The sequence below is a fragment of the Muscardinus avellanarius genome (assembly GCF_963383645.1).
Source record: "Muscardinus avellanarius genome assembly, chromosome: 2".
NCBI lineage: Eukaryota > Metazoa > Chordata > Mammalia > Rodentia > Gliridae > Muscardinus > Muscardinus avellanarius.
In genome coordinates, this window is record NC_137787.1 from 156,208,684 (window position 1) to 156,223,433 (window position 14,750).

A 14,750-nucleotide genomic window follows, 5' to 3' on the forward strand; every position below is an offset into this window, starting at 1 on the left:
ATAATCATTTCAAGAATTCTCAGCAACTTATAAAGTGCCATTTAGATTTGAGTACCAAAGAGCTGGTTCTGTCCTACTACACTGAGGATGGAGTAAAGCTTGTCTCCAGCCTTTCCCCCTTCACTTTCCGTCCACCTGACTGCCTGGAGTCAGGGTCTGCTCTTCTGAAGCAGAGTTATGTGGCCCCTCCAGCCACTCAAGATGACTCATGGTGATCTCCAAAGTGGTACAAGTCTCCTCCTCTAAACTATCATGTACGAAGGGTACAAGATCAGTATTCTCTGCCTCCATGGTTTTAACCATCCTGTGATCTCAAGACTCCTAACAGGAAGTAATGTAAAAATGTATAGTAGTGCTCATTTTAAGGATGAATGAGGCCAGATGACCATTTCTTCTTATCTATAAACATAGAACTGCTACCTACTCATATAAAATTATTCTCATTTATTTACAAAATAGAGCAAAAAAACAAAAGCTATTGATTCTACGTGATAAATCAACTTACCTGAGCTAGCAATTAAAGTGCTTTTAATGAAGGCTATTATAGTTTAGAGAGGTGTGACAAATTTTGACAGTCTAAGGATGATTCTTTCCTGAATGTTCAAGACCCACTCAGGTAATCTGACAAGCAACACCAGGTTCCATGTGCATTCTATGTGAGTACTATTATTACCTAACAGATGGAATTTCCGGCAATCAGGGAGGGAATTGGGTAGGAATTGGGGGAGGACTAATTGAGTGATGTGTGCATGTATGCCTCTACCATCTTATACTCCATTAAGATATATGAATGCAGTGCACCAATTTTAAAAAAGTCTTAAAAACATTTTAGATAAAGTGAAAAATCTAATTCCCTACATAAAATTTAAGTATTAGCACCTAAGTATGTGGACCTTTAAACTTTATTTGTAAAGAATAAGATAAAATATTATACGTAAATTTAGTCAGAAACATATACCAAGTTTTACTATACAACAAAAATCATCAGAGCACCATATGTAAACTATTTTCCCCAAGGTCCATCAGCAATTAAATTGCTCAGCACTGCTTCAGTCTTCAGGAGATAAATGTGCTTAGATGTGTGAGCTAAGAAAATGGCAAGAGATAATGCTAATTTGAGCGGTAACAGTATATAGAAGAAAAATGCTTTCAGAAAAATACTTTAGTTGAAAGCTTAAATAATGTCCCCTTTCTAGTGTCTTCTCTTTAAATATGAAAGTATTACAGATGCTCCATATTATACTTATATCAATTTTACCAATTTTTATTAATCAAGACTGCTCCATTTTTGGTACCTGCACATACATGTTTACATTAACTGTATAGTAAAATCTAAATTCCTAGAATATAAGTGCTAAGTCTTTTCAACTTGAATCTCTGGTAGTAAATATTATCACAGACTAAAGTTCATCTTAAGTTTTAATAATCATACATTACTTTAAAGCTGGCTCATGCTGTACTTTTGAAAATTAACAGAGGGAGAGAAAAGGGGGGGGGAAGGAGGAGAAAAGGAGGAGAAAAGGAGGAGAAAGAACTTATATATACTTGAGGACTTGAGCACAAATACGTCCATTCAAATTTGTTTTTCCAATTGGAGGACAGCTGGTTTAATAAAAAACTAGAATTCCATTCAATATTTTTCCCATTTTATTCTGAGAAACACAAAGAAAAATATCCCTTTAAAACAAGTTTTAAATTACAAACTAATTCATGTAAGAATTGTTAATAATTAGTGACATACATACCTGTGTGTTCATTAAGGCCTTCAGACACTGTATGACTTTGTGCTGATTCTTCTTTACAACTTTTTCTTGTCTATAGTAACATAAAAGTTATCAGTGTTGAAATTATAAGTGGATATATAGATGTAGCTCAATGGAAATTATAAGCAATACTTACATTTTTCCACTAGTCAATTTTTCCAAAATGTCTAGTAATAATCCAAGACCCTCATGTCCAAAGCTTTCAACCCAACTGAAAAACAATGGAGGGGCGCATTCATTATTTTAATTTGGATAATGATACATCCTGGCAAGTGTTTTTACACTCTATACTATCATAACTATAGTGTAAAAACAACACTGAACACAAGATCATATGTAATTTACCATCTTAGAAGAGAGAAAGCTGGGAGAAGCCAATGGTGTGATCTGCTTAGCTTCCACAGACTTGAGAGCAGGCTGAGCCCATTTCACCTACGCTGCATCTCAGTTCCATCAGATTGGGAGCTCTAATCCAGCGTGATAGAATTCACATCACAAAAACTTGGCAAAAAAAACAAAGTTTCACCCACCCATCCACCTGAATCTAGCTATAAAACATGCCAGCACAATGCTGGATAAACCTCACCTTGAACTATTCCAAAGAGCAGAAATTTTACAAATGATTGAAGATCTATGCAGGGAAGATACAGATTGATATAATGAAGATTACTGACAAAAATTAACATAATAAAAAGGCCTGAAATTGAATTGTTTCACAAAATACTATAATGAATCTTTATAAATATTAAGAATTTATAAAGTTTCCAATTTCAGTTGCTTAAAAATGTTTTAAATGAGTATTTCAATTCTGACCATATAACACCAGTTCTATAAAACCACTAATCCAATCATTATGTTCAAGTATGTAGGGCATAATTATTACTAGACAGCAGCTCACTTTGATTATAGAAAAACTAGAAATAAATACCTTTTATAGTGGTGATTGTCAAAAATATAATGGTAATGACCTGCCTCTTAAAAGGTAGAGAGTAAGGAAAATTAGGTTTTGTGTGTATATTTCTTAGTATGTTTTTGTATATGTATCATTATGTGCACATCTAAAACCTAAATAAGATGTTAGAAACAAAATTTTATAGGAAAATAAGACCTCATGAAGAATCAAAGCAAGTTTATGCCACATACCATAAAATTACTATTTTCCTACTTAGGGTACAACATTTCCAAAGAAACAAAAGCAAAAGTTGTAATCAAAACAGAATATTGACATAAAAACTGACACATAAATCAATGAAACAGTAGTAGAGCCTACAAGTAAAGCCACAAGTCGACAACTAATTTTTGACAAAGGTGCTGAGAAACGGTGAAGAAAGTCTTTTCAGTAAATGGTGGTAGGAAAACAGAACGCGAACTCAGAAGAGTGAAACTAGACCCGAAAACCTCTCACCCTTCTAAAAAATCAACTCCAAGTGTACTAAAGGCTAAAATGTAACACCTGAAGCTATGAAACTAAAGAAAACAGAAAATGATTCAGGACATTGGAATGGGCAAAAAATTGAGGTTCCCCATAACACTTAAAACAAAAGCAGAAAAAAATTAGACTGCAGCATACTACAAAGATCTGCAGAGCAAAGGAAGTCATCAGAGTGAGGAAACAGCCTGAAGAATGAGAGAAAATATTTGTAAACTCTAGCTGACAAAGGGCTAATGCCCAGGATATATAAAAACTTCAAAAACTCAATAGCAAAAAATCAGCTCAACTAAAACATGAGTAATAGAGCTAAACAGACATATCTGCAAAAAAGAAATAAAATAGCCAACAGGTATATGGGGGGGGGGGACTTCTTCACAGCACTAATCATGAGGAAAATACAAGTCAGAACCACAAGATCTCACTTGATGCCAGTACAAATGGCCATTATCAAGAAGGCAACAGGTAGGAAGTGCTGAGGGGGGCATGGAGAAAAGGGGACCCTAGTACAGAGCCATTATGAAAAACAGTACAGAGGACTCTCAAAATTATAAAAATAAACCTGCCATGTGATTCAGCAATCCCTCTATGGGGTCCAGAGCCAAAGGAAATAAAATCAGTATATCAAACAGACATCTGCATTCTCATATGATTATTGGAGTACTACTCTCAACAGCCAAAATATAAAAATGACCTAAGTGTATATCAACTGATGAAGAAGACATGGTACACACACACAATGGGACACTATTCAGCCATAAGTAATAATAGTAATAACAATAGTAACAACAATAACAAAGTCCTAGCATTTGCAATAACAAGTATGGAACTGGAGATCGTTATATTGAGAAAAATAACCTAGGCACTAAAAAACAAGTACCACATTATTTCAATTATGTGTAAAATCTAGAGAAGTTAATTTCACAGAAGTTGAGAGTAGAATGGTAGTTACCAGTAACGGGAGAGAGCAGGGTAAGGGAGGGATGGGGAAAGGCGGATTAAAGTATACTAAGTCACAGATAAGAACAAGAAGTTCTGGTGTGCTGTTGCACAAGAGTAACTACAGACAACTGTGTACTGTATATCTCCAAAACCCAGAAGAGTTTGGGATTTTTTTCACTGTTAAAAAATGTCTCAGAGCCGGGCGTGGTGGCGCAAGCTTAATTCCAGCATTTGGGAGGCTGAGACCTGAGGATAGCAGTTCGCGGACAGCCTCAGCTACTTAATGAGGCCCTCTGCAACTTAGTGAGACCCTGTTTCAAAATAAAGAATAAAAAATAGGGAAGGGGGTGTAGCTCAGAGGTCGAATGCCCCTGGGTTCCATCCCCAGACCCGCAAAAATAAATGTCTTAGAGCCAGGCGTGGTGGTGTGCACGCTTGCAGTTCCAATACTTGGCAGGCTGAGATGAGATGATTGCATTTGCAGACAGCCTTAGAGCTACATAGTGAGGCCAGCTGCAACTTAGTGAGACCTAGTTTCAAAATAAAAAATAGGGGTGTAGCTCAGAGGGTAGAATGGCCGAGTTCAATCCCCAGTACTGTGAAATAAATTTTTTAAATGTCTAAAATAGATGTTTAATCTGCTGTAGAGATATAGATGTGTATGTGTAATATCAAATCATCACACATGGCACTCCATTTTATATATGTTTTTATGTTCCTATTATCATTTAAAAATAAATTTTAGTAAAAATTATACAAACCCGGCGAGGTAGTGCAAAGTTGTAATCTCAGTACTTGGGAAGCTGAGACAGGAAGATCACAGGTTTGTGGTCAGCCTCAGCTACTTAGTGAGGCCCTCCACAACTTAATGAGACCCTATTTAAAAATAAAGAAGACGCCGGGCGTGGTGGCGCACACTTGTAATCCCCGCACTTGGGAGATGAAGACAGGAGGATCACACAGGTTCGAAGCCAGCCGCGCTGGCTTAAGAGACCCTGTTTCCAAATAAAAAATATAAAAAGTAGGTCTGGGAGTGTAGCCCGGAGGTAGAAGGGCTTCCAGGAACCCCAGTACCACCAAATAAATAAATAAATAAGGCTGGGAGTATAGCTAAGAGGTAGAATGCCCCTGAGTTATAATCCCTGTACCACACACACAAAGTGTAAAAACACTGCTTTAAATCAATTTTCCTTATCTGCACACTCTGTAAACAGAAGGTGCCCACCCATGGATTTTCATGATGTCTGATACTATAAAAAAAAGAAAGATAGAAAAGAAAATTTCTTTCTAAACAGTTATCTCACCATTTAGACTCGCAGTATCTTCTTCACTTTTTCTCGGACCAGTGAAAGCCACAGAATAACTAATTCAAGAATGCATATGAATAGGAAAAACCCTCTAAAAATTGAGAAGTGTTATTACAGCTAGGATGATAAAAAAATCTACATAGGAGTAGCTGTTTTCAAATCAAGATGCTACCTCCGATGTGAAGAGTTTACTCTCCACTCTCAGCAACAGTCACCTGGAGGCATTTCCAATCTCGCTCTCATGTTTCATGAAAACACCTACAGCATCCGCTGAACTGTTTGCCTTCCTGACATCCTATTTTGTATTCTTATTTCACATGCAGCAGGGAAGCTTAAAAATCAAATACATGAGGAGCAATTTGAGTTTTACTCTGCTGCTGTTGAGAGGCATGGAGAGTCTGTCGCATACTGTCTTGGCACTTCTCAGTGGGCCTGCAATATTTTGTCTCAAGTGAATTTTTAACCACTCTGTATTCAAAACTATATTCATAAAGATGCTCTAAAAGCTAATATAAATGAGTTAGAACTATTCATACTGCTACCACCTTCAATGTGCAGAATAAAGTATTCACAGAACCGCCATAATCCATAATATACAAAGTAATTTTAAATTATGTTAATACAACAAAAAGGCTTTTTGTTAGTTATGCTTATGTGGTGCTCACTATAAAATTTAGGAAACATACCAATCAAGGTATGTCAGTAATGTTGTTCAAACTAATTAATAATATACTAATTTAAAACTTATTACTCCTAACATAATAATTAGAATGGATCTCCAATCAACAGGTCTCCAATCAACTATTTCTAGACCTAGTAGATACTGTTCTTCTAAACTACAGAATAGGAATATTTAGAACAAAGTTTACACCCTCTCGTGTTTATTATACATAAATGAATTTTCCATAAAAACTTATTAAAGTTGCATGTAAGAAGGCATTATACCAAATCACTGTTAGTCTTAATTCATTGTGAGAATTTCCCAAAAACAATAAAACTGGAGAGGTAAGCAACACTGTTCAGTTTAACCAGGTTACACATTTCATAAGACATGCCAAAAACAAAAGTGAGACAGGGTACTGGGAGGGCAAACTAACACTTCGAATAACAACAACAACAAAAAAAAAAAAACCAATATTTAAACATAGAAATTAAGCTCATGGAAGAACTTATTGAAAATGTAGTATTAAATCAAACACATATAAAAGGTCTTTCTGTTTTCTTAAAAATCTGCAAGGCCAACATATTAGCAAGTTATCATTCACGATCCCATCCTGAGTATTTTAACCCCCAACCCTGCTATTTACAACAATATAATTTTTAAGAAGAGGGTACAAGATTACTTCCTATCTTCTGGAAAGATGTTCAAGATAAAAAGTGATATTGAGTAGGTAGGTCTGCAGGCTTGACAGAGGCTTATTGAAATCCATAGCTTTCTACAAATGTGAAAAATTTCTCATCATCAGGGTAAGAAACAACCTGGAAAAAAATTATCAACTGATCTATAAATGATCAATCATCAGAAAACAGAATCTACACCATTTGTTCTGTGCCTGCCAGCATGGTGCCATCAGGCATTATGTGGCTTAAGTACAAACTGCATTCATGGAAGAATGAGCACAGTGTAAATGTTTATTCTCCATGAATAAAAGTGACACATCCATGTGGCATTTATATTGGGGAAAACTGCTTTAAAACAGCAAAAGATGACTATGCTAAGTACTAATAAAACACAAAATCTGCCCTTCAAATATGTGTGGTACTAGGGATTGAGCTTAGGGGCACTTTACCACCGAGCTATATCCAGTATCCTCTTTTGGGGGGAGGGATTGAACCCAGAGGCATTCCACCTCAGAGTCGCAATCCTAGCACTTTTTTTGGTTGGTTGTTTTAAGACAGGGTGTCACTAAATTGCTGAGGCTGGTCTTGAACCTACAATCCTGTCTCAGGCTCCCAAGTATTAGGATTACAGTTTTGGTGGTATTGTTTTTGTTGTTGCTTTCAAATTTAAAAGACGGTCTCAGTAGGTTGCCTAGGCTGGCCTTGAACTTGAGGTTCTCCTGCTGCAGATTCCTAAATCCAGAATTACATGAGTACGCCACAGCATCTGGCCAAAAATCTGCCTCTTAAATTTTGTAGCAGATCAATCTGGCTTAATTGCCTTAAGGAAAACTTAAATATATTACCACATAGTGCTTCCTAGTAGGAGTCACAATAGAGAAAAGGCAAAGAGATAACTTTTATGAAGAGAAATGGGAAGAGGGAGAGTTAGGAAAAAGTAGAACAAGTTTCTAGAATTAAAATTATCAAACTACCTTTAAATGTTCATAAGCAGCTGAGGATTTGAAATTCAGTTGTTGCTTCCAGAGACATAGGAGGAAATCAGAAGTGTTTAAGTGGTTTCTGCCACCTTGGGGTTTTTTATTGTTTTTTGTGGTACTGAGTATGGAATCCAAGTGCATTCTACCTCCAAGTTATACCCCAGCCCTATTTTTTATCCTTTATACTTTGAAACAAGGTCTCACAAAATTGCACAGGGCCTCACTAAGTAGCTGAGGCTGGTCATGAACCTGCAATCCTCCCGTCTCAGCCTCCCAGGTACTAGGATTACAAGTGTGCGCCACCACGCCTGGCACCTTGGTTTTAGGAAGCAAATATAGCCAGTCAACAACAAGCAATGCAGACAACAGGTCTCAGGTTTACCTTCCAGCCATAAAGAACATACCGGTATCAAGAGTTTCCCAAACAGTAGCCCTCCCACTCTTGTTTCATGTTATTTATCTTCTTAGATGTGCACTTAGACAAGTACATCATGGTTTATCAGAACAAAATTAAACCTGTCAGAATCTAAAGGCGATCTTACCCAATACAAATTCCCTAAGGGTAGAAAACATTTCTTATTTGACCGAGCACTGTCATAGAATGAGCACTCTAAATGTATAGAACAAAACTGAATCCCCTTCAGCTGTTAAAAGGAAAGAGACACGCAGAGAGAGGTTAAGGTCACTTAACCTAAATAGAGGTGTGCTGACACCCAGGCCCGGTTCCCTTTCTTTATACACACAGAAAATGGCATGATAAAAGGACATCATCTATGCAGAATTACTGAGCCCATCTCACCCTTCATGGTAGAAGCATCAATTCTGATTTTGGAACTGGAAGTTGCCCATACTGAACCAAGGATGATGAATCTGGAGTCCCTGTCCTACATCACCCTTTAGGATTTGATTGACTGCTACTCAAAGAGTGATGCTTCATTAGTATCAAGCCTCAAGTGTTCATTAACAAAGTCATTCAGCCTTTTCTTAAGGGCTCACCATGTGCCCGAGCCTACTCTAAGTAGGAGAAATACAATAAATGAATAAAATCTGTCCTTGAAAAGATCACAGACGAGGATTAAAGCAAAGTTAACCAAAATTATTTTCATAAAGTAGGAAGTGCTGTAATTGTGTAGCTATGAGAACAGAAAGTTCAATCACTCTCTCTTTCTGGAACTTCTAAGGATCTGATATCTGACTTGGGCCTTGAAGGTCAAGTTATAGAAAGGAAGAGAAGTTTCTAAACAGGAGGAAATATACAGAGTTATTAGCCATAAAATATATGGCCTGGATTATATACAACAGGTAGCCAAGACAAAAATAAAACCAAAGAGGTAGAAAAAGATTTCATCTATTTTCTCTTCGTTTTAATTTTTTTATTGGTATATTGTAGTCATACATCTTAAAGGAATACAAAATGTCAGAGGCATACATGCACACATCACCCAATTAGCCCTTACCCAATTCCTACCCCATTCCTTCCCTTCTTCTTATGTTTGGCTTAGTGATTGACTTTGATTTGTTTGTTAATGTATATCCTGTACATTAAAAACCCTTACCCATGCTGGGCATGGTGGCACACGCTTGTAATCCCCACGCTTCAGAGGTGGAGATAGGAGGATCACGCAGGTTCAAAGCCAGCCTCAAGCGCTTAAGAGACCCTGTTTCCAAATATAAAATAGGTCTGGGGGTGTAGCCCAGAGGTAGAAGGGTTCCATCCCCAATACCTTAAAAAAAAGACCCTTACACACAATGACACTGGCAACAGGGAGCCATCAAGGGCTAAACGTGCATGGCAAAAACAATCCCCACTCACCAGAATATGTGAACATCCTAACCCTAGAATCTAATGAATGTATTATCTCACATAGCGAAAGGATAATTAAGATTGCTAATGAGATAGTTTTTCTCCTTTCCATGAACTGTAATCATATCATGAAGTTCAGAGTAATCGAGGCATAGAGCACACAGCATTTGGTAAGCCCATCCCACTTGCCCTCCTCATGCACGACACTGATCGGCATTAATTTGTGTATGTACATCAAGACCATCAAAGTGTTTTCCCTCAGAGTCCCCCTCCGCCACATCACTCTACTAGGTTTATCCTTTCTCTAGATTCTCTCCTGTGTCCCATCTCTTCTGAGCTTCCACATATGTGGGAAAACATCCATCAGACCTTTCACTTTTAGTGACTGACTAATCTTAGCATACTCTCCAGTTTTCCTAATGAATTTCCTAATGGGATGATCTTAAAATAAGGGGTTTATAACAGGTTATTCAGTTGGTCTAATTTTATCATGTGGCTCTTAAAAGCTAAAGACTGAGCAAGGAAAAGAGAAGATTCAAAACATGAGATGGACTTCACCCACCCCAACAGTTTTGAAAATGGAGAAAGGGGAATGAAAGCCAAGGAACCTAAGTAGACTCCACAAAAGAAATGATCCACAGTGCAGAGCTAGGAAGGAATTGGAGATCTCCACAGCTGCAAGGAAGTGGGTTCTGCCCACTACCCAAATGATCAAACAGAACTAAGTCTAATTCATAAACAAGGATGTTCCTCCATTTATTTGGATATTCTTTGATTTCCCTCATTTTCTAGTTTTTGGCATAAAAGTTCTTTAAATCATTAAAATTGCAGTGAAATACTTTTGAGCAACTATAATTATGTCTCTAGTTCCAACATCTACAACTTCATTGTTAAAACATAGAAATTAAATTTTGTGATGTTCATCTTGAATTCTGCACTCTGTTCTGGTTTAACTAATAGGTAAAACCAGTTACATGAAATAAATTGCCAACCGTTTCCTGCTCTTCTGCCTCCTGGAAGTGACTGAATAGAATTGGCATTAATTTTTCTTTAAATGTGTAACAGCACTGTCCAGTGAAATTATTTATACCCACAGATCTTTTTTCTTTGGAGATTTTCAAATTAGGAACTTAATTTCCTTAGTGGTCACTGCAACATCTAAATTTTCTGGTTTTTCTAGTAGTTCGTGCTTTTCTAGAAGTTGGTCCATTTCATTTAAATTGTCCAAATTGTATGTTCAAAGTTGTTCCGTTGTACTAATCTATTTCCTGCTGAAATACCTAAGGCTGAGTACATTATAAAGAAAAGAGACTTAACTCAGATTAAGTTGAAACTCCGTATTTGAGCAGCTCCATGCGTTCCCTCTCTGGTGAGGGCCCAGTGGCATTGCAAAAGTGGTACTCCATGCAACATATGGGGAGCGATCACATAGTGATTCAGGATACAAAAGAAAGCAAGTGGGCCTGGATCATCCTTTTATACCAACTCATTCTCCAGGAACTAACTGGGGTTCCACAGTAACTACCTAATCCCCTTCTAAGGATGATGGCCCAGAGACCCAAGAGCATTACACTTGCCTCTTAAAGGTTCCAAACCACCTGCCAGCAATGCCACACTTAGGACCAAGCTTCCAATGTCATCATCCCTTGCAGGACACACTGTATCCACACTAAAACAAAGGTACCTGATTACTCTTGTCTTTAGGGTCTAGAGTAATAGCCCATCTCATACTTATCAGTAATTTACTTGTTCTTCAATGTTATTGTAGATTTGTGAATTTCATTAATCATTTCAAACAACCAGCTCTTCATTTATATATCTTTTTGTTTTTAACTTATTAAACTCTGCTCTTTACCAATTCCTTTTTTCTGCTTACTTTTGGTTTCTTTTGCCTTCTTCATCCTCCTACCCAAAAATTCCTGAGGTAGTTTCAAAAAAATAAACCAAATCTTTGCTTTATTTTCTCATTTTCATTTTCAATTTATTAAATTCTGCTCTTTACTATTTCTTCATGCTTAATTTTGGTTTATTTGCTTTCCTCATCCCTACACCCCAGATTTCAGAGGTAGTAACAAAGATCGAGTTGAATGTTTTATGCTTTAATTACCTTAAAGCTCTAAATTTCCCTCTAAGTACTGCTATAGATGTATCACACATTTTTAAAGGTTGTATTTTCACTAAGTTCCGTGTATGTTTTATCCCTCGAAAATCCTTTCCTATTTCTATTTTCAATTTAATTCTACTCTTTACTAATTCCACTCTTCTGGCCTTTCATATCCCAACCCCAGATGACACCAGGTAGCCAACAAAGGCTGCTTTGATCCTTTTGCTCATTTTTAATTCACTTAATGCTATAAATTCCCTTTAAGTTCTGCTTCTCATTGATTTTTAAAGGTTGTATTTTCAATAAATTCATTGTATATTTTATTTCCCATCTAAAATCCTTGACCATCCATTATTTAGAAGTGTGTTATGCCAGGTGTGGTGGTGCAAGCCTATAATCCCAGCACTTGGGAGACAGGGGGAAAACAGGTTGGAAGAGTGCCTCACCAGGAAGTAACACTCTCAATTTAGTGAGACTCCTTCAAAACTTAAAGAAATAATAAAATATAAATAGGGCTGTGGGTATAACTCTGAGGTAGACTGCTCCTGGGTTCAACCCTCAGTTCAAAAAATAAAGGGAGAAAGAAAGGGAAGGACGAGAAGAAGGAAGAAAGATTATTTATCAACATTATAGAGATCTTTTTACCTGTCTCTTACTGGTTTCTAATTTGAGTCCTTTGTGGTAAAAACACATTTAGTTTGACTCTTAAATTTGTATCTTTGCTTCATGGCATAGATATGGTTTACACTGACATAAGTGCTGTGGACATATTAAAAGAATCAGTAGTAGAGCCAGGCGTGGTGGCGCACGCTTGTAATTCCCGCGCTTGGGAGGCAGAGACAGGAGGATCGCGCAGGTTCCAAGCCAGCCTCACTGGCTTAAGAGACCCTGTTTCCAAATAAAAATATAAAAAATAGGTGTCTGGGAGTGTAGAATGGAGTTTGAAGGGTTTCCAGGAACACCAGTACCATAAAAAAAAAAAAGAACCAGTAGTCATTGTGTTGAACATACGTTAAATACTCATTATATCCTTCTGCTAGGTTTTGAGTTTCCTGTATCTTTGCTGATTTCCTATCTAGTAGTACAATTAATTGTTGAAAGACTTGTGCATTCTGCCAGTCTAATGATTTAATACCTCTCCTTTTCCCCTCATCTTACCCACGTAAACAACAAAATTATCCAAACCCAGTGGGAGAATAAAAATAGGATCAGAGCCAATGTGTTACTCACCTCGTGCCCTGCACTGTTTTGGTACCTCTCTCTGTCCAACTCTTGGAAGCACTTAGTTCCGTGAGTGTCCTCAGTTACAAGAAGCCTCTTTGGCTGATTCCCTAGGTGTGGATAGGTGTGGATTCTTGCTTCATACTGGGATACTGGTAACACTTGCCCCTCAACCTAGCCTGAACCTTGGGTCAATTCTGTGTTATTTGCCAGATCAAGATGATGCAGATGTATTGGTAGTCAGGGACCAGCTGACACCAAGGTCCCTACTGGTCTGTATCACCTTTTTTCTATGTACCCTGCTCCTCCCCCACAATCAGCATAGTTCACAGCAGTCTATGCTGATGACACCCCCAGCCATCTCAGCTTCCTCAGAACTGACCCTAAGAGGGTTAACCACCGCTTCTAAGGTTCATCATCCTGTTTCAAACAGAAGAGCTCCACTTTAATCTTTCAAACATGAGATAGAAGAAAAGGCTAGATAAAACTATTTTTATACAAAGGGTTCTCAAGCTGAACAGAATTTAAAGACCATCATTATGCATTAGTATTTGCTTGTATTTTCCAAGCTCAATAGAGCCTTCAAGAGAGCTTTCACATATATTCACTCACACAACACTTCTACCTGTTCAAAAGCCATGAGCACTTCACAAAACCATCTTCACCTTTTAGTCCCTTACTCCACTGAGAAGACTCAATGACTCGACTTACCTTTGCCAACGAAGCCAATTTTCTGCTATATGCATTCTCCCTACTCAGGTATATAAATATAGTGTTTGTATGGTACTGGGGATTGAACCCAGGGGTGTTCTACCTCTGAACTACACATCTAGTCCTATTTTATTTATCTTATTTTTTATTTTTTTTTTGGGGGGGTGATACTGGGGGTAGAACCTAGAGGCTTTCTACCTCCGGGCTGTACTCCCAGACTTACTTTATATTTATTTGGAAACAGGGTCTCGCTAAGTTGCTGAGAACCTCACTAAGTAGCTGAGGCTGGCTTCGAACCTGTGTGATCCTCCTGTCTCAGCCTCCCAAGCGCAGGGACTACAAGTGTGCGCCACCACGCCCGGCTTATTATTTTTGAATAGGTTCTTTGTTAAGTTGCTGAAAGCCTAAGTTGCTGAGGCTGCATCAAACCTGTGGTACTCCTGTCTCAGCCTTTCAAGTACTGGGATTACGGTTGTGCACCAATGCCCAGCTGAGAAATGTATTCTGTTTCTTAATACTTTTAGGCCCCAAACACCAATATCATCAACACTCACTTTCCTCTTTTATCTTCACTCTCCCCCCATCACTACTGTCCATACATCTTTCAACTAGACCAGCCCTCGCATTGAAACCTCCCTTAACTCAGCTTCCCTGTAGGCTACTGATTTACCTCTGCCTTTTCTATCACCACCAAGTGAATGAGTACTATGCAATGCCCTCTCCACCCCCTTTCTCGCTAGACTCAATAGCTACCTTCTTCACTAGCACTCTCCCAGAGTGGCTCTTGGAAGTGCCCATCGATGAATTCCCCAATTCACAAGTCACATCTGCCAATCTCCTGAAGCAAGACCCTCGTGTATTTTCCTACTTGAACCAGCCTCTCCCCAGTCTATACCATTTGCTTTGACCTGCATATAGTTCCTGATGAAAAGTCCACTGTCATTTGTTTTCTCCTGAGTCATTCTTCTATTTCTTTCAAGATTTTTACCTATAGTCACAACTTGTCATTTTAATATTTTTATGACGACTATTTCAAAAATTTTTACCAAATAATTCTAGCATCTGTCATCCATTAATTATCATCAGTTTTCATTTGAGATCTTCCTGCTTCTTAGGATAACTGATTTTTATATTAAAAACTGGAAATT

At 37.8% G+C, this 14,750-nt stretch overlaps 1 protein-coding gene across 4 annotated transcripts in view; it reads right to left on the minus strand.

The window, feature by feature from the left end:
• Positions 1-14,750, minus strand: part of DIAPH3 (diaphanous related formin 3) — a gene marked incomplete at both ends in the record, with an annotated part of 500,946 nt that overhangs the window by 368,037 nt on the left and 118,159 nt on the right. For all 4 annotated transcript variants that reach the window (XM_080719970.1, XM_080719969.1, XM_080719968.1 and 1 more), the window contains 2 exons: positions 1,746-1,815; positions 1,900-1,974. In XM_080719970.1, the coding sequence (XP_080576096.1) occupies positions 1,746-1,815; positions 1,900-1,974 (145 nt within the window). The remainder of the gene's footprint in view (positions 1-1,745; positions 1,816-1,899; positions 1,975-14,750) is intronic.